The sequence below is a fragment of the Oncorhynchus keta genome, unplaced genomic scaffold (genome assembly GCF_023373465.1).
Source record: "Oncorhynchus keta strain PuntledgeMale-10-30-2019 unplaced genomic scaffold, Oket_V2 Un_contig_25098_pilon_pilon, whole genome shotgun sequence".
Lineage (NCBI taxonomy): Eukaryota > Metazoa > Chordata > Actinopteri > Salmoniformes > Salmonidae > Oncorhynchus > Oncorhynchus keta.
In genome coordinates this window covers 1-27,224 of record NW_026284265.1, presented here as the reverse complement: position 1 = coordinate 27,224, position 27,224 = coordinate 1, and the positions used below count along the sequence as shown (strand labels likewise).

At 43.5% G+C, this 27,224-nt stretch overlaps 2 protein-coding genes and 1 long non-coding RNA gene across 5 annotated transcripts; 2 read left to right on the top strand and 1 right to left on the bottom strand.

Moving 5' to 3' along the window:
• Nucleotides 1-6: 6 nt before the first annotated feature.
• LOC118381721 (E3 ubiquitin-protein ligase TRIM47-like) lies at nt 7-3,566 on the top strand. Its single transcript, XM_035768631.2, has one exon. It carries the CDS (start codon nt 18-20, stop codon nt 1,458-1,460), a length of 1,443 nt encoding a protein of 480 aa, XP_035624524.2. The 5' UTR covers nt 7-17; the 3' UTR covers nt 1,461-3,566.
• Nucleotides 3,567-14,567: 11,001 nt separating this feature from the next.
• Nucleotides 14,568-24,504, bottom strand: LOC127922274 (uncharacterized). The gene is made up of 2 exons (XM_052505921.1): nt 24,395-24,504; nt 14,568-16,555 (listed from the first exon to the last, which is right to left on the bottom strand). The coding sequence occupies exon 2, from the start codon at nt 15,988-15,990 to the stop codon at nt 14,737-14,739; it is 1,254 nt and encodes a 417-aa protein (XP_052361881.1). The 5' UTR covers nt 15,991-16,555; nt 24,395-24,504; the 3' UTR covers nt 14,568-14,736.
• Nucleotides 17,500-25,686, top strand: LOC127922275 (uncharacterized). 3 transcript variants are annotated; one of them, XR_008110743.1, is made up of 3 exons: nt 17,500-20,013; nt 20,060-24,944; nt 25,161-25,686. It is a non-coding gene; the product is annotated as an uncharacterized LOC127922275 (long non-coding RNA). The 3 variants fall into 3 exon arrangements; XR_008110744.1 differs by lacking the exon at nt 17,500-20,013 and adding an exon at nt 25,017-25,088 and having other exon boundaries at nt 24,498-24,944; nt 25,161-25,683; XR_008110742.1 differs by lacking the exon at nt 17,500-20,013 and adding an exon at nt 25,017-25,088 and having other exon boundaries at nt 24,498-24,980; nt 25,161-25,683.
• Nucleotides 25,687-27,224: the final 1,538 nt, after the last annotated feature.

The window sequence follows — 27,224 nt, the reverse complement described above, 5'->3', positions numbered from 1 at the left end:
AGATGAACATAAAGACCATGATGATCCAGTCTCAGCCAGAGCAGAAAGGACTGAGAAACAGGGATGCAGGATATCTCAATGTGTCCTCTGCAGGCAAGGATTTGCACACGGCACACACACAGAACCAGGAAGTTTCGTATTACTCTTGTGGAGGCCACTCCTCTTCCTCTGCACAAACAAGGAAATCGAAAGTTATCTCTGATACTCCTCTCTGCCGTTTGTTAGTGAGTGTCAAAATGGAAGAGGCATTTTTTGAAGATCGGGATTCATTTAGCTGTTCAATCTGCTTGGATATACTGAAGGATCCGGTGACTACTTCCTGTGGACACAACTACTGTATGTGCTGTATTGAGGGCTGCTGGGATCAGGACGATCTGAAAGGTGTCTACAGCTGCCCAGAGTGCCGACAGACCTTCGTCCAAAGGCCTGTTCTGAACAGAAACACGTTGCTGGCTAAAGTGGTGGAGAAACTGAAACATACTGCTCCTCCTGCTGCTCCTCCTGCTGCTCCTCCTGCTCACTGTTATGCTGGACCTGGAGATGTGGAGTGTGATTTCTGCACTGGGAGAAAACACAAAGCCCTCATGTCCTGTCTGGCATGTCTGGTCTCTTACTGTGAGACTCACCTCCAGCCTCACTATAATTTCCCTGCCTTAAAGAAGCACATGCTGGTCAAAGCCTCCACACAACTACAGGAGAAGATCTGCTTTCAACATGACAAACTGCTGGAAGTTTACTGTCGTACCGATCAGCAGTGTATCTGTCTGCTGTGTGTGATGGATGAACATAAAGGCCATGATACAGTCTCAGCTGCAGCAGAGAGGACAGAGAAACAGAAGCAGGTGGGGGAGAAACAACAGAAATCCCAGCAGAGAATCCAGGAGAGAGAGAAGGAGATGCAGGAGCTGAGACAGGCTGTGGACTCTCTGAAGCTCTCTGCACAGGCAGCCGTAGACGACAGCGAGAGGATCTTTGCTGAGCTGATCCGCACCATGGAGACACGGTGCTCTGAGGTGAAGGAGCTGATCAGAGACCAGGAGAAGGCTGAAGTGAGTCAGGCAGAAGGCCTCCTGGAGCGACTGGAGCAGGAGGTGGCTGAGCTGAGGAGGAGAGATGCTGAGCTGGAGAAGTTCTCTCACACAGAGGACAACATCCACTTCCTCCAGAGGTTCAAAGACCACAGTGCCCCCCCTGTTTCTGAAGAGATGCCTGCCATCATCCTTAACCAAAGTCATGATTTTAAGACGGTGATGACCTCTGACCTCCAGAAAAAGCTGATTCTCCGCTGTAAGGAGGGAGTGGTGAAGATATCAGCAGCAGTGAAAGCTGTCCACATACTGCAGTCAGCAGAGCCAAGCACTCAAGCAGCAGCATCTGTCACACATGGTCACAGAAAGCATTATCGAAAATACCCTTTCAGGGTTATGTGTTCATTGTCGCAAGGTAAAAATGAGGCATAGCCCCATGGGTAAATGTTTATGGTTTAATTAAGGAGTGATAATACTATCCTCATCTTGTAGATAAACTATGTGCCCTTAAAAGGAGCAGGAGAGTGTGTGTTTGTTGTGTGTCACAGTTCAACTTTTACTTTTACTTCACTACATTCCTAGATAAGTTAACGTACTGTTTACTCCACTGACACCCAAAGGTACTAGTTTTAGAATGCTTAGCAGGACAGGAACATTATCCAATTCACGCCCTTATCAAGAGAACATCCCTGGTCATCCCTACTGCCTCTGATATGGCGGACTCAATAAACACAAATGCTTCATTTGTAAATGATGTCTGAGTGTTGGAGTGTGACCCTGGCTATCTGTAAATGATGTCTGAGTGTTGGAGTGTGACCCTGGCTATCTGTAAATGATGTCTGAGTGTTGGAGTGTGACCCTGGCTATCTGTAAATGATGTCTGAGTGTTGGAGTGTGACCCTGGCTATCTGTAAATGATGTCTGAGTGTTGGAGTGTGACCCTGGCTATCTGTAAATGATGTCTGAGTGTTGGAGTGTGACCCTGGCTATCTGTAAATGATGTCTGAGTGTTGGAGTGTGACCCTGGCTATCTGTAAATGATGTCTGAGTGTTGGAGTGTGACCCTGGCTATCTGTAAATGATGTCTGAGTGTTGGAGTGTGACCCTGGCTATGTGTAAATGATGTCTGAGTGTTGGAGTGTGACCCTGGCTATCTGTAAATGATGTCTGAGTGTTGGAGTGTGACCCTGGCTATCTGTAAATGATGTCTGAGTGTTGAGGTGTGACCCTGGCTATCTGTACATGATGTCTGAGTGTTGGAGTGTGACCCTGGCTATCTGTAAATGATGTCTGAGTGTTGGAGTGTGACCCTGGCTATCTGTAAATGATGTCTGAGTGTTGGAGTGTGACCCTGGCTATCTGTAAATTATGTCTGAGTGTTGGAGTGTGACCCTGGCTATCTGTAAATGATGTCTGAGTGTTGGAGTGTGACCCTGGCTATCTGTAAATGATGTCTGAGTGTTGGAGTGTGACCCTGGCTATCTGTAAATGATGTCTGAGTGTTGGAGTGTGACCCTGGCTATCTGTAAATGATGTCTGGGTGTTGGAGTGTGACCCTGGCTATCTGTAAATGATGTCTGAGTGTTGGAGTGTGACCCTGGCTATCTGTAAATGATGTCTGGGTGTTGGAGTGTGACCCTGGCTATCTGTAAATGATGTCTGGGTGTTGGAGTGTGACCCTGGCTATCTGTAAATGATGTCTGGGTGTTGGAGTGTGACCCTGGCTATCTGTAAATGATGTCTGAGTGTTGGAGTGTGACCCTGGCTATCTGTAAATGATGTCTGGGTGTTGGAGTGTGACCCTGGCTATCTGTAAATGATGTCTGAGTGTTGGAGTGTGACCCTGGCTATCTGTAAATGATGTCTGAGTGTTGGAGTGTGACCCTGGCTATCTGTAAATGATGTCTGAGTGTTGGAGTGTGACCCTGGCTATCTGTAAATGATGTCTGAGTGTTGGAGTGTGACCCTGGCTATCTGTAAATGATGTCTGAGTGTTGGAGTGTGACCCTGGCTATCTGTAAATGATGTCTGAGTGTTGGAGTGTGACCCTGGCTATCTGTAAATGATGTCTGAGTGTTGGAGTGTGACCCTGGCTATCTGTAAATGATGTCTGAGTGTTGGAGTGTGACCCTGGCTATCTGTAAATGATGTCTGGGTGTTGGAGTGTGACCCTGGCTATCTGTAAATGATGTCTGAGTGTTGGAGTGTGACCCTGGCTATCTGTAAATGATGTCTGAGTGTTGGAGTGTGACCCTGGCTATCTGTAAATGATGTCTGAGTGTTGGAGTGTGACCCTGGCTATCTGTAAATGATGTCTGAGTGTTGGAGTGTGACCCTGGCTATCTGTAAATGATGTCTGGGTGTTGGAGTGTGACCCTGGCTATCTGTAAATGATGTCTGAGTGTTGGAGTGTGACCCTGGCTATCTGTAAATGATGTCTGGGTGTTGGAGTGTGACCCTGGCTATCTGTAAATGATGTCTGAGTGTTGGAGTGTGACCCTGGCTATCTGTAAATACAAATAAATAACATAAAACATGGTGCCGTCTGGTTTGCTTTAAATAAGTCATTTGAAATGATTTATACTTTTACTTTTGATACTTCAGTATATTTAAAACCAAATACTTCTAAACTTTTACTGGATGACATTTACTTCAGTCATTTCCTATTAAGGATCTTTACTTTTACTCAAATATTGTAAAGGTTTTCCTCCTCCTCTTCTGATGAGCTGTAGGCAAAGGTCAGAGAGACAGCCTGGTGCGGGGGGCTGCCACCGGAGGGCTGGTGCCTGGAGGTGAGCCTGCCCAACCTTACCTGGTTGAATGCTCCCGGTCGCCATGCCAGTGCGGCACTGGGCTGTGCTGGCGAACCGGGGACACCATGCGTAAGGCTTCATGACACCTGGCTCGGTGCCCACTCTATGCACTGGGGAAACTGCGCTCCACAGCATAACACGGTGCCTGCCCGGTCCCTCTCTCCGGTAAGCACAGGAAGTTGGCGCAGGTCTCCTACCTGGCTTCACCACACTCCCTGTGTGCCCCCGCCCAAGACATTTTTGGGGCTGTCTCTCGGGCTTCCAGCCGCTCTGCCGTGCTAGCTCCTCATAATGGCGCCTCTCTGCTTTCGCTGCCTCCAACTCCGCTTTGGAACGACGATATTCCCCTGGCTGAGTCCAGGGTCCTTTGCCGTCCAGAATCTCCTCCCAAGTCCATCTCTCCAGGTATCGCTGCCTCTCCTGCTGCTGCCTGTTACCACGCCGCTTGGTCCTTGGTTGGTGGGTGTTTCTGTAAAGGTTTTCTTCCTCCTATTCTGAGGAGGAGTAGCGAGAAGGATCGGAGGACCAATGCGCAGCGTGGTAAGTGTCCATAACGTTTATTTTAAAAAACATAAACTGAACACTAAGAATTCAAAACAATAAACGTGAACAAACCGAAACAACCGAAATGGAAACAAACACCCACAAAACAACAGTGAAACCCAGGCTACCTAAGTATGATTCTCAATCAAAGACAACTAACGACACCTGCCTCTGATTGAGAACCATACTAGGCCAAACACAGAAATAGAAAAACATAGAAACACAAAACACAGACTGCCCACCCCAACTCACGCCCTGACCATACTAAATAAAGACAAAACAAAGGAAATAAAGGTCAGAACGTGACAAATATGACAATTGGGTACTTTTCCCACCACAGGTTAAAGCACTAAATAGTGTTTGTGTTTTTGCTGGCCAACTGCCTGGGTAGGCCTTATTTCCACTGACCAGTGCTTATCTTTATGTTCCCAGGACTCTGCACACACACTCCCCTGTTCCTGCCACGGCTCAGGCCATTAACAGTGTAGGTTTACTGGATCACTGGCTCTGCATTACCTTGTGACTGCAGTAGAACTGCCTTCAGCCTGCGGAGATTCTCAAAGACCTTGAGTCATCAGAGTGGAAATAGATTTCTGCAGAATGTTGACTGTGGACATGGACTGTGTTCAGAAGGACTCAATTGTGTGCAGCTATCTCAGGTACTGCATCTCAGTGCGAGAGGCGACGCTACAGTCCCCGGTTCGAATCCGTGATTTGGAGTCGCACAATAAAAACATATCTTGAAGACTGTTGATCGGTTTCCACTGTAGAGGATAATTGTGTTGTTGAGTAAAAACCGGCCAATCACGAAGCAAACACTTTCGAAAAAATGTAAAATAGGGCCCCTACGTAACCACCAGGGAAGACCCCCTACGTAACCACCAGGGAAGACCCCCTACGTAACCACCAGGGAAGACCCCCTACGTAACCACCAGGGATGACCCCTACGTAACCACCAGGGAAGACCCCCTACGTAACCACCAGGGAAGATCCCCTACGTAACCACCAGGGAAGACCCCCTATGTAACTACCAGGGAAGACCAACAGATATCCCAGAAAACCACTAATGTGAAGGAAAGAGTTGGAGAATGAAAGAGCAGTACAGACGAACCGCCCTTGCTGTCTCTGCCTGGCCGGTTCCCCTCTTTCCACTGGGATTCTCTGCCTCTAACCCTATTACAGGGGCTGAGTCACTGGCTTACTGGGGCTCTCTCATGCCGTCCCTGGAAGGGGTGCGTCACCTGAGTGGGTTGATTCACTGATGTGGTCATCCTGTCTGGGTTGGCGCCCCTCCTTGGGTTGTGCCATGGCGGAGATCTTTGTGGGCTATACTCAGCCTTGTCTCAGGATGGTAAGTTGGTGGTTGAAGATATCCCTCTAGTGGTGTGGGGGCTGTGCTTTGGCAAAGTGGGTGGGGTTAAATCCTTCCTGTTTGGCCCTGTCCGGGGGTGTCCTTGGATGGGGCCACAGTGTCTCCTGACCCCTCCTGTCTCAGCCTCCAGTATTTATGCTGCAGTAGTTTATGTGTCAGGGGGCTGGGGTCAGTTTGTTATATCTGGAGTACTTATCCTGTCCTATTCGGTGTCCTGTGTGAATCTAAGTGTGCGTTCTCCAATTCTCTCCTTCTCTCTTTCTTTCTCTCTCTCGGAGGACCTGAGCCCTAGGACCATGCCCCAGGACTACCTGACATGATGACTCCTTGCTGTCCCCAGTCCAACTGGCCGTGCTGCTGCTCCAGTTTCAACTGTTCTGCCTTATTATTATTCGACCATGCTGGTCATTTATGAACATTTGAACATCTTGGCCATGTTCTGTTATAATTTCCACCCGGCACAGCCAGAAGAGGACTGGCCACCCCACATATGCTCTCTCTAATTCTCTCTTTCTTTCTCTCTCTCGGAGGACCTGAGCCCTAGGACCATGCCCCAGGACTACCTGACATGATGACTCCTTGCTGTCCCCAGTCCACCTGGCCGTGCGGCTGCTCCAGTTTCTGTTCTGCCTTATTATTATTCGACCATGCTGGTCATTTATGAACATTTTAACATCTTGGCCATGTTCTGTTATAATCTACACCCGGCACAGCCAGAAGAGGACTGGCCACCCCACATAGCCTGGTTCCTCTCTAGGTTTCTTCCTAGGTTTTGGCCTTTCTAGGGAGTTTTTCCTAGCCACCGTGCTTCTACACCTGCATTGCTTGCTGTTTGGGGTTTTAGGCTGGGTTTATGTACAGCACTTTGAGATATCAGCTGATGTACGAAGGGCTATATAAATAAAATTTGATTTGATTTGATTTAGATGTCCCAGAAAACCACTAATGTGAAGGAAAGAGTTTGAGAATGAAAGAGCAGTACAGATGCTGTACTTTATTGTAATAAGAGTGAACCTCTGGGTTCAATGAAAGGTGTGTTGTCGACAAGCACACTGAAAATGTGCCTTTTAAAAGGCTATTTCCCTGACGTTCACAGAGATCGCAAACACTACGGATGTTGGCTCAAGGGTAAATTACCTTAAAGTCTAAATGTCCATAGTAGTCCTGTAAAACATTTAAAAACAGACAAGAGGCTTGAGCTAATTTCATATTGCACTTTATTCAGCTCGAGAATACCATCAGCTGCAGCTGGGACTCCCTTTCAGTCTCAGGACAACACTCGTACAGCTTTCAGTCTCAGGACAACACTCGTACTGCTTTCAGTCTCAGGACAACACTCGTACAGCTTTCAGACTCAGGACAACACTCGTACTGCTTTCAGTCTCAGGACAACACTCGTACTGCTTTCAGTCTCAGGACAACACTCGTACAGCTTTCAGTCACAGGACAACACTCGTACAGCTTTCAGTCTCAGGACAACACTCGTACTGCTTTCAGACTCAGGACAACACTCGTACAGCTTTCAGTCTCAGGACAACACTCGTACTGCTTTCAGTCTCAGGACAACACTCGTACTGCTTTCAGTCTCAGGACAACACTCGTACTGCTTTCAGACTCAGGACAACACTCGTACTGCTTTCAGTCTCAGGACAACACTCGTACAGCTTTCAGTCTCAGGACAACACTCGTACAGCTTTCAGTCTCAGGACAACACTCATACTGCTTTCAGTCTCAGGACAACACTCGTACTGCTTTCAGTCTCAGGACAACACTCGTACTGCTTTCAGTCTCAGGACAACACTCGTACTGCTTTCAGACTCAGGACAACACTCGTACAGCTTTCAGACTCCCGTTCTGCAGACAGTAGGCCCCTCAGACGTTGAGTCGTCATTCAACCATCTGATAATAGGGACTTGATCCAATCCGATGTGCTGAAGATCTGCGCTACAGCGCAATAGAAATGTAAAGGCAACGTTAGCGGGTCAGCGGAGACCGCATTCACCGTTTCCTCATTTAAATCACGCTATAACGCTGAACTTCTGTGATATGAGATGAATCGAGCCCTCTAGGTCTCTGTGTGTTATCAACTCTCCTACAGTAGGTCTCTGTGTTATCAACTCTCCTACAGTAGGTCTCTGTGTTATCAACTCTCCTACAGTAGGTCTCTGTGTGTTATCAACTCTCCTACAGTAGGTCTCTCTGTGTTATCAACTCTCCTACAGTAGGTCTCTGTGTTATCAACTCTCCTACAGTAGGTCTCTGTGTGTCATCAACTCTCCTACAGTAGGTCTCTGTGTTATCAACTCTCCTATAGTAGGTCTCTGTGTCATCAACTCTCCTATAGTAGGTCTCTGTGTTATCAACTCTCCTACAGTAGGTCTCTGTGTTATCAACTCTCCTACAGTAGGTCTCTGTGTTATCAACTCTCCGACAGTAGGTCTCTGTGTTATCAACTCTCCTACAGTAGGTCTCTGTGTTATCAACTCTCCTACAGTAGGTCTCTGTGTGTTATCAACTCTCCTACAGTAGGTCTCTGTGTGTTATCAACTCTCCTACAGTAGGTCTCTGTGTTATCAACTCTCCTACAGTAGGTCTCTGTGTTATCAACTCTCCTACAGTAGGTCTCTGTGTTATCAACTCTCCTACAGTAGGTCTCTGTGTTATCAACTCTCCTACAGTAGGTCTCTGTGTGTTATCAACTCTCCTACAGTAGGTCTCTGTGTGTTATCAACTCTCCTACAGTAGATCTCTGTGTTATCAACTCTCCTACAGTAGGTCTCTGTGTGTTATCAACTCTCCTACAGTAGGTCTCTCTGTGTTATCAACTCTCCTACAGTAGGTCTCTGTGTTATCAACTCTCCTACAGTAGGTTTCTGTGTGTCATCAACTCTCCTACAGTAGGTCTCTGTGTTATCAACTCTCCTATAGTAGGTCTCTGTGTCATCAACTCTCCTATAGTAGGTCTCTGTGTTATCAACTCTCCTACAGTAGGTCTCTGTGTTATCAACTCTCCTACAGTAGGTCTCTGTGTGTTATCAACTCTCCTACAGTAGGTCTCTGTGTGTTATCAACTCTCCTACAGTAGGTCTCTGTGTTATCAACTCTCCTCCAGTAGGTCTGTGTCATCAACTCTCCTACAGTAGGTCTCTGTGTTATCAACTCTCCTACAGTAGATCTCTGTGTTATCAACTCTCCTACAGTAGGTCTCTGTGTTATCAACTATCCTACAGTAGGTCTCTGTGTGTTATCAACTCTCCTACAGTAGGTCTCTGTGTGTTATCAACTCTCCTACAGTAGGTCTCTGTGTGTTATCAACTCTCCTACAGTAGGTCTCTGTGTGTTATCAACTCTCCTACAGTAGGTCTCTGTGTGTTATCAACTCTCCTACAGTAGGTCTCTGTGTTATCAACTCTCCTACAGTAGGTCTCTGTGTTATCAACTCTCCTACAGTAGGTCTCTGTGTTATCAACTCTCCTACAGTAGGTCTCTGTGTGTTATCAACTCTCCTACAGTAGGTCTCTGTGTTATCAACTCTCCTACAGTAGGTCTCTGTGTTATCAACTCTCCTACAGTAGGTCTCTGTGTTATCAACTCTCCTACAGTAGGTCTCTGTGTTATCAACTCTCCTACAGTAGGTCTCTGTGTTATCAACTCTCCTACAGTAGGTCTCTGTGTTATCAACACACAGTAGGTCTCTGTGTTATCAACTCTCCTACAGTAGGTCTCTGTGTGTTATCAACTCTCCTACAGTAGGTCTCTGTGTGTTATCTCTCCTACAGTAGGTCTCTGTGTTATCAACTCTCCTACAGTAGGTCTCAACTCTCCTACAGTGGTCTCTGTGTTATCAACTCTCCTACAGTAGGTCTCTGTGTGTTATCAACTCTCCTACAGTAGGTCTCTGTGTTATCAACTCTCCTACAGTAGATCTCTGTGTTATCAACTCTCCTACAGTAGGTCTCTGTGTTATCAACTCTCCTACAGTAGGTCTCTGTGTTATCAACTCTCCTACAGTAGGTCTCTGTGTTATCAACTCTCCTACAGTAGGTCTCTGTGTTATCAACTCTCCTACAGTAGGTCTCTGTGTTATCAACTCTCCTACAGTAGGTCTCTGTGTTATCAACTCTCCTACAGTAGGTCTCTGTGTTATCAACTCTCCTACAGTAGGTCTCTGTGTGTTATCAACTCTCCTACAGTAGGTCTCTGTGTGTTATCAACTCTCCTACAGTAGGTCTCTGTGTTATCAACTCTCCTACAGTAGGTCTCTGTGTGTCATCAACTCTCCTACAGTAGGTCTCTGTGTTATCAACTCTCCTACAGTAGGTCTCTGTGTGTCATCAACTCTCCTACAGTAGGTCTCTGTGTTATCAACTCTCCTACAGTAGGTCTCTGTGTGTTATCAACTCTCCTACAGTAGGTCTCTCAACTCTCCTACAGTAGGTCTCTGTGTTATCAACTCTCCTACAGTAGGCCTCTGTGTTATCAACTCTCCTACAGTAGGTCTCTGTGTTATCAACTCCCCTACAGTAGGTCTCTGTGTGTTATCAACTCTCCTACAGTAGGTCTCTGTGTGTTATCAACTCTCCTACAGTAGGTCTCTGTGTGTTATCAACTCTCCTACAGTAGGTCTCTGTGTTATCAACTCTCCTACAGTAGGTCTCTGTGTTATCAACTCTCCTACAGTAGGTCTCTGTGTTATCAACTCTCCTACAGTAGGTCTCTGTGTTATCAACTCTCCTACAGTAGGTCTCTGTGTTATCAACTCTCCTACAGTAGGTCTCTGTGTGTTATCAACTCTCCTACAGTAGGTCTCTGTGTTATCAACTCTCCTACAGTAGGTCTCTGTGTGTTATCAACTCTCCTACAGTAGGTCTCTGTGTGTTATCAACTCTCCTACAGTAGGTCTCTGTGTGTTATCAACTCTCCTACAGTAGGTCTCTGTGTGTTATCAACTCTCCTACAGTAGGTCTCTCTCTGTGTTATCAACTCTCCTACAGTAGGTCTCTGTGTTATCAACTCTCCTACAGTAGGTCTCTGTGTGTTATCAACTCTCCTACAGTAGGTCTCTGTGTTATCAACTCTCCTACAGTAGGTCTCTGTGTGTTATCAACTCTCCTACAGTAGGTCTCTGTGTTATCAACTCTCCTACAGTAGGTCTCTGTGTTATCAACTCTCCTACAGTAGGTCTCTGTGTTATCAACTCTCCTACAGTTATCAACTCTCCTACAGTAGGTCTCTCTCCTACAGTGTCTCTGTGTTATCAACTCTCCTACAGTAGGTCTCTGTGGCCTCTGTGTTATCAACTCTCCTACAGTAGGCCTCTCTGTGTTATCAACTCTCCTACAGTAGGTCTCTGTGTTATCAACTCTCCTACAGTAGGTCTCTGTGTTATCAACTCCCTACAGTAGGTCTCTGTGTGTTATCAACTCTCCTACAGTAGGTCTCTGTGTGTTATCAACTCTCCTACAGTAGGTCTCTGTGTGTTATCAACTCTCCTACAGTAGGTCTCTGTGTTATCAACTCTCCTATAGGCAAACTCTCCTACAGTAGGTCTCTGTGTTAGTAGGTCTCTGTGTGTTATCAACTCTCCTACAGTAGGTCTCTGTGTGTTATCAACTCTCCTACAGTAGGTCTCTGTGTTATCTCCTGTGGCCTCTGTGTTATCAACTCTCCTACAGTAGGTCTCTGTGTGTTATCAACTCTCCTACAGTAGGTCTCTGTGTTATCAACTCTCCTACAGTAGGTCTCTGTGTTATCAATCTCCTGTAGGTCTCTGTGTCATAGTCAAACTCTCCTGCAGTAGACCTCTGTGTGTCATCAACTCTCCTACAGTAGGTCTCTGTGTTATCAACTCTCCTATAGTAGTCCTCTGTGTGTCATCAGCTCTCCTAGAGCAGGCGCTAGGTCTCTGTGTTATCAACTCTCCTAACAGTAGGTCTCTGTGTTATCAACTCTCCTACTCTCCAACTCTCCTACAGTAGGTCTCTGTGTTATCAACTCTCCTACAGTAGGTCTCTGTGTGTCATCAACTCTCCTACAGTAGGTCTACAGTAGGTCTCTGTGTTATATCAACTCTCCTACAGTAGGTCTCTGTGTGTTATCAATCAACTCTCCTACAGTAGGTCTCTGTGTTATCAACTCTCCTACAGTAGGTCTGTGTCATCAACTCTCCTACAGGTCTCTGTGTTATCAACTCTCCTACAGTAGGTCTCTGTGTTATCAACTCTCCTACAGTAGGTCTCTGTGTGTATCAACTCTCCTACAGTAGGTCTCTGTGTGTAGGTCTCTGTGTGTTATCAACCTCCTACAGTAGGTCTCTCTGTGTTATCAACTCTCCTACAGTAGGTCTCTGTGTGTTATCAACTCTCCTCAGTAGGTCTCTGTGTTATCAACTCTCCTACAGTAGGTCTCTGTGTTATCAACTCTCCTACAGTAGGTCTCTGTGTTATCAACTCTCCTACAGTAGGTCATCAACTCTCCTACAGTAGGTCTCTGTGTTATCAACTCTCCTACAGTAGGTCTATCAACTCTCCTACAGTAGGTCTCTGTGTTATCAACTCTCCTACAGTAGGTCTCTGTGTTATCAACTCTCCTACAGTAGGCCTCTGTGTTATCAACTCTCCTACAGTAGGCCTCTGTGTTATCAACTCTCCTACAGTAGGTCTCTGTGTGTTATCAACTCCCCTACAGTAGGTCTCTGTGTGTTATCAACTCTCCTACAGTAGGTCTCTGTGTGTTATCAACTCTCCTACAGTAGGTCTCGTGTTATCAACTCTCCTACAGTAGGCCTGTGTTATCAACTCTCCTACAGTAGGTCTCTGTGTGTTATCAACTCTCCTACAGTAGGTCTCTGTGTTATCAACTCTCCTACAGTAGGTCTCTGTGTTATCAACTCTCCTACAGTAGGTCTCTGTGTTATCAACTCTCCTACAGTAGGTCTCTGTGTTATCAACTCTCCTACAGTAGGTCTCTGTGTGTTATCAACTCTCCTACAGTAGGTCTCCTGTAGGTCTATCAACTCTCCTACAGTAGGTCTCTGTGTTATCAACTCTCCTACAGTAGGTCTCTGTGTTATCAACTCTCCTATCAGTAGGTCTCTGTGTTATCAACTCTCCTACAGTAGGTCTCTGTGTTATCAACTCTCCTAGGTCTCTGTGTTATCAACTCTCCTACAGTAGGTCTCTGTGTTATCAACTCTCCTACAGTAGGTCTCTGTGTGTTATCAACTCTCCTACAGTAGGTCTCTGTGTGTTATCAACTCTCCTACAGTAGGTTTCTGTGTGTTATCAACTCTCCTACAGTAGGTCATCAACTCTCCTACAGTAGGTCTCTGTGTTATCAACTCTCCTACAGTAGGTCTCTGTAGGTCTCTGTGTGTCATCAACTCTCCTACAGTAGGTCTCTGTGTTATCAACTCTCCTACAGTAGGTCTCTGTGTGTTATCAACTCTCCTACAGTAGGTCTCTGTGTTATCAACTCTCCTACAGTAGGTCTCTGTGTTATCAACTCTCCTACAGTAGGTCTCTGTGTTATCAACTCTCCTACAGTAGGTCTCTGTGTGTTATCAACTCTCCTACAGTAGGTCTCTGTGTTATCAACTCTCCTACAGTAGGTCTCTGTGTTATCAACTCTCCTACAGTAGGTCTCTGTGTTATCAACTCTCCTACAGTAGGCCTCTGTGTTATCAACTCTCCTACAGTAGGCCTCTGTGTTATCAACTCTCCTACAGTAGGTCTCTGTGTTATCAACTCTCCTACAGTAGGTCTCTGTGTTATCAACTCCCCTACAGTAGGTCTCTGTGTGTTATCAACTCTCCTACAGTAGGTCTCTGTGTGTTATCAACTCTCCTACAGTAGGTCTCTGTGTGTTATCAACTCTCCTACAGTAGGTCTCTGTGTTATCAACTCTCCTACAGTAGGCCTCTGTGTTATCAACTCTCCTACAGTAGGTCTCTGTGTTATCAACTCTCCTACAGTAGGTCTCTGTGTGTTATCAACTCTCCTACAGTAGGCCTCTGTGTGTCATCAACTCTCCTACAGTAGGTCTCTGTGTGTTATCAACTCTCCTACAGTAGGTCTCTGTGTGTTATCAACTCTCCTACAGTAGGTCTCTGTGTTATCAATCTCCTACAGTAGGTCTCTGTGTCATCAACTCTCCTGCAGTAGGTCTCTGTGTGTCATCAACTCTCCTGCAGTAGACCTCTGTGTGTCATCAACTCTCCTACAGTAGGTCTCTGTGTTATCAACTCTCCTATAGTAGACCTCTGTGTGTCCTTCTGTAGCTCAGTTGGTAGAGCATGGCGCTTGTAACGCCAGGGTAGTGGGTTCGATCCCCGGGACCACCCATACGTAGAATGTATGCACACATGACTGTAAGTCGCTTTGGATAAAAGCGTCTGCTAAATGGCATATATTATATTATTATTGTCTCTGTGTGTCATCAACTATAGTAGGTCTCTGTGTGTTATCAACTCTCCTATAGTAGGTCTCTGTGTGTCATCAACTCTCCTATAGTAGACCTCTGTGTGTAAGAACAACACTTGAGCAGAAAATGCAACCGTTCTCTCTCTTTCTGGACAGAGAGCTATTGAAGAGAGGAATGGAGAGGGATAGGGAGAGAGAGAGGGGTGGAGAGAGGGATAGATGGAGGGATGGAGAGAGGGATAGATGGAGGGATGGAGAGACAGTAAGGTACAAGTGGAATAAGATTACAGTGAAATAATAATTTTGATGTAAAAAAAACACTTTTTAAAAAGACTGACAAACTCCTTCAAAATATTTTCTGATAAAAATAACAATGACAAGTATTTCATAATATTGTTGACTGGTATTCCTTCAATATTGTTGTGGACATTATATAATATTGAATTGTCAATTAGGGCCGGGATGCAATCCGATCCCGCTTTGTCTGTAATGCATGTTTTAAAGGCAATGTTCCCACGTTCATGGTCACTAAATTCACGGTAAATACTGTATCTGTCGGCTCAATCAGGAGTTACCTTTAAATGGTGCAATGTCCAAATCCCCGATCGGATTGAATCCCAGTCTAAGACTGTACTGACATGTACAGTAGATATTGAATCCCAGTCTAAGACTGTACTAACATGTACAGTAGATATTGAATCCCAGTCTAAGACTGTACTGACATGTACAGTAGATATTGAATCCCAGTCTAAGACTGTACTAACATGTACAGTAGATATTGAATCCCAGTCTAAGACTGTACTAACATGTACAGTAGATATTGAATCCCAGTCTAAGACTGTACTAACATGTACAGTAGATATTGAATCCCAGTCTAAGACTGTACTGACATGTACAGTAGATATTGAATCCCAGTCTAAGACTGTACTAACATGTACAGTAGATATTGAATCCCAGTCTAAGACTGTACTAACATGTACAGTAGATATTGAATCCCAGTCTAAGACTGTACTGACATGTACAGTAGATATTGAATCCCAGTCTAAGACTGTACTGACATGTACAGTAGATATTGAATCCCAGTCTAAGACTGTACTAACATGTACAGTAGATATTGAATCCCAGTCTAAGACTGTACTAACATGTACAGTAGATATTGAATCCCAGTCTAAGACTGTACTAACATGTACAATGGATATTGAATCCCAGTCTAAGACTGTACTGACATGTACAGTAGATATTGAATCCCAGTCTAAGACTGTACTAACATGTACAGTTGATATTGAATCCCAGTCTAAGACTGTACTGACATGTACAGTAGATATTGAATCCCAGTCTAAGACTGTACTGACATGTACAGTAGATATTGAATCCCAGTCTAAGACTGTACTGACATGTACAGTAGATATTGAATCCCAGTCTAAGACTGTACTAACATGTACAGTAGATATTGAATCCCAGTCTAAGACTGTACTGACATGTACAGTAGATATTGAATCCCAGTCTAAGACTGTACTGACATGTACAGTAGATATTGAATCCCAGTCTAAGACTGTACTGACATGTACAGTAGATATTGAATCCCAGTCTAAGACTGTACTGACATGTACAGTAGATATTGAATCCCAGTCTAAGACTGTACTGACATGTACAGTAGATATTGAATCCCAGTCTAAGACTGTACTAACATGTACAGTAGATATTGAATCCCAGTCTAAGACTGTACTAACATGTACAGTAGATATTGAATCCCAGTCTAAGACTGTACTAACATGTACAGTAGATATTGAATCTCCCGTTGACATCACATCCATATGACTTCTATCATGATTCTCATCCAGTAAGGGAATCTAATGGGCAGGGATCTGAAATACTACAGGTGTAGTATAGCATGGATATCACATCACAATCTGTTGGGTATGACACCCCTCTCTAAGGAGTTTATTTAAAGGAGTCTGGATCAAGTCTGCCTCGGTCACATGATTGGGGTGAATGTGTCTGGTCACATGATGGATGTCTGGTCACATGGTTGGGGTTGATGTGTTTGGCTTGGTCACATGATGTGGTGGATGTGTCTGGTCACATGATGGTGGTGGATGTCTGGTCACATGGTTGGGGTTGATGTGTTTGGCTTGGTCACATGATGTGGTGGATGTGTCTGGCTTGGTCACATGATGGTGGTGGATGTGTCTGGCTTGGTCACATGATGTGGTGGATGTGTCTGGTCACATGACGGTGGTGGATGTGGTGCTGGAGGAGTAGTTAAAGGCTTCAGTGGTCCAGGATGCGAAGGTTGCCCGACACAATCTTGTTCTCCAGTATCGTTCCAGCCGGGATGTCGATACGATCTCCGTGATTGGCTATGATGATGACCGTTCCCTACAGGGAGGAGAGGAGGGGCGTAAAGGGGTTAAAAAGGCAGGTTCAGTTTATTTGCTTTTTAATTTTAAAAAACAACTTTATTTTAGATTTTCAGATATAGCAACAAAAACAGTACAACCCCTCATTCGCCGCCCCCCTCCCTCCCCTCCACCCATCTCTCCCTCCCTCCCTCCCTCCCACCTGTACTGTAGTCTCTAGTACTGTAAATAGAGAGATAGTACTGTACTGTAGTCTGTACTGTAGTCTCTAGTACTGTAAATAGAGAGATAGTACTATACTGTAGTCTGTACTGTAGTCTCTAGTACTGTAAATAGAGAGATAGTACTATACTGTAGTCTGTACTGTAGTCTCTAGTACTGTAAATAGAGAGATAGTACTGTACTGTAGTCTGTACTGTAGTCTCTAGTACTGTAAATAGAGAGATAGTACTATACTGTAGTCTGTACTGTAGTCTCTAGTACTGTAAATAGAGAGATTGTACTGTAGTCTGTACTGTAGTCTCTAGTACTGTAAATAGAGAGATAGTACTATACTGTAGTCTGTACTGTAGTCTGTACTGTATTCTAGTACTGTAAATAGAGAGAATACTGTAGTCTGTACTGTAGTCTCTAGTACTGTAAATAGAGAGATAGGTCTGTACTGTAGTCTGTACTGTAGTCTGTACTGTATTCTAGTACTGTAAATAGAGAGATAGTACTGTAGTCTGTACTGTAGTCTCTAGTACTGTAAATAGAGAGATAGGTCTGTACTGTAGTCTCTAGTACTGTAAATAGAGAGATAGGTCTGTACTGTAGTCTCTAGTACTGTAAATAGAGAGATAGTACTGTACTGTAGTCTGTACTGTAGTCTAGTACTGTAAATAGAGAGATAGTACTATACTGTAGTCTGTACTGTAGTCTCTAGTACTGTAAATAGAGAGATAGTACTGTACTGTAGTCTGTACTGTAGTCTCTAGTACTGTAAATAGAGAGATAGTACTGTACTGTAGTCTGTACTGTAGTCTCTAGTACTGTAAATAGAGAGATTGTACTGTAGTCTGTACTGTAGTCTCTAGTACTGTAAATAGAGAGATAGTACTGTACTGTAGTCTGTACTGTAGTCTCTAGTACTGTAAATAGAGAGATAGGTCTGTACTGTAGTCTGTACTGTAGTCTGTACTGTATTCTAGTACTGTAAATAGAGAGATAATACTGTAGTCTCTAGTACTGTAAATAGAGAGATAGGTCTGTACTGTAGTCTCTAGTACTGTAAATAGAGAGATAGGTCTGTACTGTAGTCTCTAGTACTGTAAATAGAGAGATAGGTCTGTACTGTAGTCTCTAGTACTGTAAATAGAGAGATTGTACTGTAGTCTCTAGTACTGTAAATAGAGAGGTAGTCTGTACTGTAGTCTCTAGTACTGTAAATAGATATTCCCAGTCAACCCGGTCGAAAGCCTTCTCAGCATCAAGAGAGCTGACGACCTCTGGCTGTAGAGTTGAGTGGGCTGAATAAAGAACATTACATAGCCGGTTCATACTATAGAAAGATTGTCCACCTGAGATACATCCGGTTTGGTCACAGTTAATTATATTAGGCATCACTGTCTCTGAACGGCACGAGACGACCCTAGTGAGAATGTTATGATTGCAGCACAGAAGGCTTACAGGGCGGTATGAGCCACAGTCTAGGGGATTCTGGTCTTTTTTAAGCAAAACCGAAATAGTCGCCTGGGTGTCTGTGGCAGTTTCTGACTAGAAAGGATTTCAATGTACATTGAGCTGAGGATAGGGGATAATTTAGAGGAGAAGGCTTTATAAAATTCAACAGGGAAGCCATCGGGCCCAGGGGCTTTACCACTCTGCATGGACTGGATTGCCAGAGTAGCTTCATCATCACTTATTTAGGCATCCCATGTTAGTTTGTTCATCTGAATTGAGACAGAGTTCCAGAGTGTCTAGAAATGCATGTATACGAGATGTGTCAGGAAGAGCCTCAGACGAGTAAAGAGCAGAGTAGAGTTGCTTAAATTGATTGTTGATTTCTTTGGGATAGGTAGAAGTTAACCTCTTGAGATGTTTCTGCAACCAGGAAATGAACAGGATTTCTGAGGCTACGTTTTGCATTATCTCCTTATATGGCTGTGAATGCGACAGGAATGAGCCTAGCCTTTCTATCGTTTCCCCAAGGGGTCTGGAGCATTGTGACGTATTTGCAGGCATATCATTGGAAGATTGACCATAAGAGACTACATTTGCCAAGTGTCGGCACGGTGTCCTGCGTGGAAATTGGTGCGCAAGACTCAGCTGCTGGTATTTTTCCATGGGATTCTGAGAAAAACCATGCTTCCATGAACGGCATATCAATGAAGAGATATTTGACAAAACACCTTGAGGATTGATTCAAACAACGTTTGCCATGTTTCGGTCGATATTATGGAGTTAATTCGGAAAAAAGTTAGACGTTTTGGTGACGGTTCGTTTCGGTAGCCAAATGTGTAGTAACAAAACGGAGCGATTTGTCCAACACAAAGAATCTTTCAGGAAAAACTGGACATCTGCTATGTAACTGAGAGTCTCCTCATTGAAACATCTGAAGTTCTTCAAAGGTAAATTATTTTATTTGATTCCTTTGCTGGTTTTTGTGAATATGTTGCGTGCTAAATGCTACGCTAAATGCTAAGCTAGCCATCAACACTCTTACACAAATGATTGATTTTCTATGGTTCAAAAGCATATTTTGAAAATCTCAGATGACAGTGTTGTTAAGAAAAGGCTAAGCTTGAGAACAGGCATATTTATTTCATTTCATTTGCGATTTTTAGAAATCGTTAACGTTGAGTTATGGTAATGAGCTTGAGGCTGTAGTCACGATACCGGATCCGGGATGGCTCGGCGCAAGAGGTTAAATCAGCTGCAACACAGATTTCAGGTATGGTGCTGCTAGCAGCGGATTGTCGAAGCTGGTGAGATAACAACTTGCTTTCTCTCTGTGTTCAGAGAATCTTTATCTCGACTTAAACAAAAGCTGCTCCGTTTGTTTGGTGGAAAGATTGTCAAATTCTGATTAGTGTAGCAGTCTCTCTGCTACAGTCTCTCTGCTAGTTCAGGAATCGGAGACTAGGCATATCTGTTGTCCACATCTAGAATGAGTTGTTATAGCGTCGCTAAGCGTTTGCTGTTCGTTGTCATATGCTGTGTATGAAATAATGTAGCCCCTTAGATAAGGTTTTAACATCTCACACACAGTAGAATGAGACATGTCAGGGGTGACATTGATCTGTAAAAAGACATCAATGTGAGTTTATATGCATTTTTTAAAGGCACTACAGGATAGTAGTAGTGGGTCAAGTCGTCACGTGAGTTGTGACACAGTACTGTCCAGAGAGTGGATATCTAGCTGGACAGGTCTATGGTCTGAGATAGGACAGGTCTACGGTCTGAGATAGGACAGGTCTACGGTCTGAGATAGGACAGGTCTACGGTTTGAGATAGGACAGGTCTATAGTCTGAGATAGGACAGGTCTACGGTCTGAGATAGGACAGGTCTACGGTCTGAGATAGGACAGGTCTATAGTCTGAGATAGGACAGGTCTATGGTCTGAGATAGGACAGGTATATGGTCTGAGATAGGACAGGTCTATGGTCTGAGATAGGACAGGTCTATGGTCTGAGATAGGACAGGTCTATGGTCTGAGATAGGACAGGTCTATGGTCTGAGATAGGACAGGTCTATGGTCTGAGATAGGACAGGTCTACGGTCTGAGATAGGACAGGTCTATGGTCTGAGATAGGACAGGTCTACGGTCTGAGACAAGGATATTGTGATATTGGCTATTAGTTACAAAAGGAAGAATTCTATTGTCCAGCAGGAAAAAGTAAATCCTAGTGTTTGAGCTGTGGACTGGAGGAAACAAGTAAATCCTACAGTATGAGCTGTGGACTGGAGGAAACAAGTCAATCCTAGAGTATGAGCTGTGGACTGGAGGAAACAAGTCAATCCTAGAGTATGAGCTGTGGACTGGAGGAAACAAGTCAATCCTACAGTATGAGCTGTGAACTGGAGGAAACAAGTCAATCCTACAGTATGAGCTGTGGACTGGAGGAAACAAGTCAATCCTACAGTATGAGCTGTGAACTGGAGGAAACAAGTCAATCCTACAGTATGAGCTGTGAACTGGAGGAAACAAGTCAATCCTACAGTATGAGCTGTGGACTGGAGGAAACAAGTCAATCCTACAGTATGAGCTGTGGACTGGAGGAAACAAGTCAATCCTACAGTATGAGCTGTGGACTGGAGGAAACAAGTCAATCCTACAGTATGAGCTGTGGACTGGAGGAAACAAGTCAATCCTACAGTATGAGCTGTGGACTGAAGGAAACAAGTCAATCCTACAGTATGAGCTGTGGACTGAAGGAAACAAGTCAATCCTACAGTATGAGCTGTGGACTGAAGGAAACAAGTCAATCCTACAGTATGAGCTGTGGACTGAAGGAAACAAGGAGTACTGTTTAGCAATGTGATTGCTCCTCCTCCATGGATTAGACAAATTATAGGATTCTAGAAAGGAGTTAAACACTGCGCCTGATTTTGAAATTGCATTGTTGGGCTTCGGGTCTGGATCTGTCTCGACTTGGATTCAATACACAATTGAAATATCCGCCCAACATCCAATGATGAGAGTTAAGGTCGGGAAGTGTTGCGATGAGGTCAGAGAACAGTTGAGCGTCAATGTCCAGACTTAAGTCCTTAAGATGAGCGTAACACTCGGCTACACCTGGTTAATTCCTTTCACGTGCCAGCTGATAAAGCATGTGGAGTCCATAGTATGTTAATTAGGCGTAGTCATAGTAATCGTAGTCATAATAATCGTAGTCATAGTAATCAGAAAGGAATGTTAGCCCGATCACATGGTCTGTGTGCTGAAAGGTCAGAGTAAGAAAATACAACGAAAACCTTGGACCCCTATGCTGTCCTTCCCCCTGTTGGAAGACTGCATCTACCTCTCCTAGACTAGAGCAAAATACTACCATGTTAAACTGATCCTCAGTAGAGCTCTATCCAGTTTACACTTAGGGAAGGGCATTCTGGAGGGAACCACCTCAGCCATCCAAGGTATCTTATGCATTACGTATATTTGAAGTGGGGAAGTTTACATACACCTTAGCCAAATACAGTGGGGCAAAAAAGTATTTAGTCAGCCACCAATTGTGCAAGTTCTCCCACTTAAAAAGATGAGAGAGGCCTGTAATTGTCATCATAGGTACACTTCAACTATGGCAGACAAAATGAGAAAAAAAATCTAGAAAATCACATTGTAGGATTTTTAATGAATTTATTTGCAAATTATGGTGGAAAATAAGTATTTGGTCAATAACAAAAGTTTATCTCAATACTTTGTTATATACCCTTTGTTGGCAATGACAGAGGTCAAACGTTTTCCGTAAGTCTTCACAAGGTTTTCACACGCTGTTGCTGGTATTTTGGCCCATTCCTCCATGCAGATCTCCTCTAGAGCAGTGATGTTTTGGGGCTGTTGCTGGGCAACACGGACTTTCAACTCCCTCCAAAGATTTTCTATGGGGTTGAGATCTGGAGACTGGCTAGGCCTTTCCAGGACCTTGAAATGCTTCTTACGAAGCCACTCCTTCATTGCCTGGGCGATGTGTTTGGATCATTGTCATGCTGAAAGATCCAGCCATATTTCATCTTCAATGCCCTTGCTGATGGAAGGAGGTTTTCACTCAAAATCTCACAATACATGGCCCCATTCATTCTTTCCTTTACACGGATCAGTCGCCCTGGTCCCTTTGCAGAAAAACAGCCCCTAGGCATGATGTTTCCACCCCCATGCTTCACAGTAGGTATTGTGTTCTTTGGATGCAACTCAGCATTCTTTGTCCTCCAAACACGACGAGTTGAGTTTTTACCAAAAATGTTATATTTTGGTTTCATCTGACCATATGACATTATCCCTATCTTCTTCTGGATCATCCATGCTCTCTAGCAAACTTCAGACGGGCCTGGACATGTACTGGCTTAATCAGGGGGACACGTCTGGCACTGCGGGATTTGAGTCCCTGGCGACGTAGTGTGTTACTGATGGTAGGCTTTGTTACTTTGGTCCCGTGTGGTACTGGGATTTTTGCTTACCGTTCTTGTGATCATTTTGACCCCACAGGGTGAGATCTTGCGTGGAGCCCCAGATCGAGGGAGATTATCAGTGGTCTTGTATGTCTTCCTAATAATTGCTCCCACAGTTGATTTCTTCAAACCAAGCTGCTTACCTATTGCAGATTCAGTCTTCCCAGCCTGGTGCAGGTCTACAATTTTGTTTCTGGTGTCCTTTGACAGCTCTTTGGTCCTGGCCATAGTGGAGTTTGGAGTGTGACTGTTTGAGGTTGTGGACAGGTGTCTTTTATACTGATAACAAGTTCAAACAGGTGCCATTAATACAGGTAACGAGTGGAGGACAGAGGAGCCTCTTAAAGAAGAAATTACAGATCTGTGAGAGCCAGAAATCTTGCTTGTTTGTAGGTGACCAAATACTTATTTTCCACCATAATTTGCAAATAAATTCATTAAAAATCCTACAATGTGATTTTCTGGAATTATTTTTTTCATTTTGTCTGTCATAGTTGAAGTGTACCTATGATGAAAATTAGAGGCCTCTGTCATCTTTTAAAGTGGGAGAACTTGCACAATTGGTGGCTGACAATACTTTTTTGCCCCACTGTACATTTAAACAAAGTTTAAAAAAAAATCCTGACATTTAATCATAGTATAAATTCCCTGTCTTAGGTCAGTTAGGATCACCACTTTATTTTAAGAATGTGAAATGTCAGAATAATAGTAGAGAGAATGATTTATTTCAGGTTTTATTTCTTTCAACACATTCCCAGTGGGTCAGAAGTTTACATACACTCAATTAGTATTTGGTAGCGTTGCCTTTAAATTGTTTAACTTGGGTCAAACGTTTCGGGTAGCCTTCCACATGCTACCCACAATAAGTTGGGTGAATTTTGGCCCATTCCTCCTGACAGAGAAGGTGTAACTGAGTCAGGTTTATAGGCCTCCTTGCTCACACACACTTTTTCAGTTCAGCCCACACATTTTCTATAGGATTGAGGTCAGGGCTTTGTGATGGCCACTCCAATACCTTGACTCTGTTGTGTCCTTCAGCCATTTTGCCACCACTTTGGAAGTATGTTTGGGGTCATTGTCCATTTGGTAGACCCATTTGCGACCAAGCTTTCATTTCCTGACTGATGTGGTACCTTCACGCCTTTGGAAATTGCTCCCAAGGATGAACCAGACTTGTGGAGGTCTACACATTTTTTTTTCCTGAGGTCTTGGCTGATTTCTTTTGATTTTCCCATGATGTCAAGCAAAAGTTTAAATACATCCACAGGTACACCTCCAATTGACTCAAATGATGTCAATTAACCTATCAGAAGCTTCTAAAGCCATTAATTGTCAAAGCTGTTTTAAGGCACAGTCTATTTAGTGTATATAAACTTCTGACCCACTGGAATTGTGATAGATTATTTAACTTATAAATCAATGTGTCTGTAAACAATTGTTGGAAAAATTACTTGTGTCATGCACAAAGTAGAGGCCCTAACCGACTTGCCAAAACTATAGTTTGTTAACAAGAAATTTGTGGAGTGGTTGAAAAACGAGTTTTAATGACTCCAACCTAAGTGTATGTAAACTTCTAACTTCAACTGTATCATTGTTATTGTAAAGTTCCTTCATTCCATCTGGGCCCAGATGTTTCTCTGAGATAATATAGGACTAAGAATCTCCCTGACCATGTGACCTAGCCAGAAAAACCTCAGGGGCCTGTGAACTCACCTTGAGAGAAACTTGTTTTCCAAACGTGACGTCACCGGACACAGTCAGGTGATCCAGCTCCAGCATATCAGGGATGCTCTCGAACCGCGTCTGGTATTCCTGGACCTTAGAACACACAGACAGACAGACGGGTATGTCATGCTGAGTTTAGAGCAGTAACAAATACTTTGAGGAGAGGGAGGGAAAGAGAGAGCTCGATCTTGGTATGTTTATTCCCACTGGATGACCTATATAAACAGAGGGTGAATGTACAACAATAGAGCATCAGCTCAACACCAACAGAACATGTATGCAGAGTTTGGTGTGTTTAGCTTTAGTGCAACTGTAGGAGGATACAGTGAGAAGAAAAGGACAAGGATCTTAGATTCCATACGTATGCCCCATTCAAATGTACTGTGAATAAAGGTCACCATGCCCCATTCAAATGTACTGTGAATAAAGGTCATGTCCCATTCAAATGTACTGTGAATAAAAAAGTCAGCATGTCCCATTCAAATGTACTGTGAATAAAAAAGTCAGCATGCCCCATTCAAATGTACTGTGAATAAAGGTCAGCATGCCCCATTCAAATGTACTGTGACTAAAGGTCAGCATGCCCCATTCAAATGTACTCTGACTAAAGGTCAGCATGCCCCATTCAAATGTACTGTGAATAAAGGTCACCATGCCCCATTCAAATGTACTGTGAATAAAGGTCATGTCCCATTCAAATGTACTGTGAATAAAAAAAGTCAGCATGTCCCATTCAAATGTACTGTGAATAAAGGTCAGCATGCCCCATTCAAATGTACTGTGAATAAAAGTCAGCATGCCCCATTCAAATATACTGTGAATAAAAGTCAGCATGCCCCATTCAAATGTACTGTGACTAAAGGTCAGCATGCCCCATTCAAATGTACTGTGAATAAAGGTCAGCATGCCCCATTCAAATGTACTGTGAATAAAGGTCAGCATGCCCCATTCAAATGTACTGTGAATAAAGGTCAGCATGCCCCATTCAAATGTACTGTGAATAAAGGTCAGCATGCCCCATTCAAATGTACTGTGAATAAAGGTCAACATGTAGAGGATGTACCTGAACCACCAAACACCAAGAGGAGGTGTTTCATCTGGACGGGCTATTCAACTATGGTCCTTACGAAACATTTGTTTTTCCTTCTCTCCTAATCAGGGACTGATTCAGACCGCACACATGTTGAGTGAACTCTTTCACCAATCAGAGACATTCATTAAACAATTAAAGGGAAGTCCAGGATTTTACAACTTGATGTAAGATGGTTCCTCACCCTGAAAGTAGTCTATGGGCCAGGAGAAACTGTAATCCATGCTTCAGTTTTCTTTAAACATCCACTACAAACTTCAGCAACATTAAACATATTTTTTTCTGTAACTTTTATTTAACTAGGCAAGTCAGTTAAGAACAAATTCTTATTTACAATGACCGGGGAACAATGGGTCAACTACCTTGTTCAGGGGGAGATTTTTACTTTGTCAGCTCGGGGATTCGATGCAGTAACCTTTCGGTTACTGGCCCCCTTTAACCACTAGGCTACCTGCCGCCACTAACATTAGCCACCGCTAGCAAACAATCAAAGGGAGTGACGAAGGCAACCGACATTTTTTTGTTATGACCAAATCAACTAAAATCAACAAAAAATAACTAAATATTTGGTTTGGCATTAAAGGCCCAGAGCAGGCAACATTCATATTTTTCTCTGTTTTGTATTACATTTTTATTTTTTATTTAACCAGGCAACTCAGTTAATTAAGAACAAATTATTATTTACAATGACATCCTACCAAAAGACCTCCTGCGGGGACGTGGGATCAATTTAAAAAATATATATATAAATAAATAACTTAGAAATATAGGACAAAACACACATCACGACAAGAGAGACAACACTACATAAAGAGAGACCTAAAGACAACAACATAGCAAGGCAGCAACACACGACAATACAGCATGGTAGCAACACAACATGAAAACAACATGGTAGCAAAACAACGTGGTAGCTTAACATTGTACAACAGCGGTAGAAACAAACACTGTAAAAGTGTGAACAATTTATTAGTATTATTTCCTGATAGTTGCTGGTAGAGAATAATCTACACAGGCCCTTCTAATCAGCAGGTCTTGCATGGGTGGAGTTTTGGCTTGCCTGGTGACATCACCAGTCTGTATTTTAGTTAAATAGACCAATGAGAAAAAGAGATCCAAACCTCTCTGCCAATAACAGCTAGTTTTCCGGTTTCAGAGATCACTCCCAGACAGTCCAAGCAAAATTCTTGCGTGAGAAATAGTTTTTGGCTAAAATGTTACTTTTGTTTCTTTTTGACCATTTTAATCTAAAACTATTACAGTAAGGTACTTAATTGTTACCCAGAAATTATATGATACTGAGATATAAAATAAAAAATGGCTGCATGAGTCCTTTATAAAGGTGACTTGGCCCATAGAGATCTACAGTATGATATCGAATCAGAGTAAATGGAGCCAAATATATTTAAAAGTCACCTTGTCCAAGAGACGGTCATCAAAACATCACCCCAGGGTAAGCTTACACGAAACACAGCCCTTATTTTAAGTGTTTCTAAAATCCACTATGGGAAAAATGTATGGTGGAAAAACGATTGGAACCATTTCCCTGTTTGACTGCTAGGTTTTATGGGTATTATTACACCTCCACCGTGGGGCTCTATTTAAGTTTAAAACCAATATTTATTGGTTGCTCAAATGCAATGCGCTTGTCAACAAAGCACCTTTGATTAAATCTTGCCCTCAGTAGTGGAAATCCAGCCTTACCTTAGTAAAGGAGGTTAGTTAGTA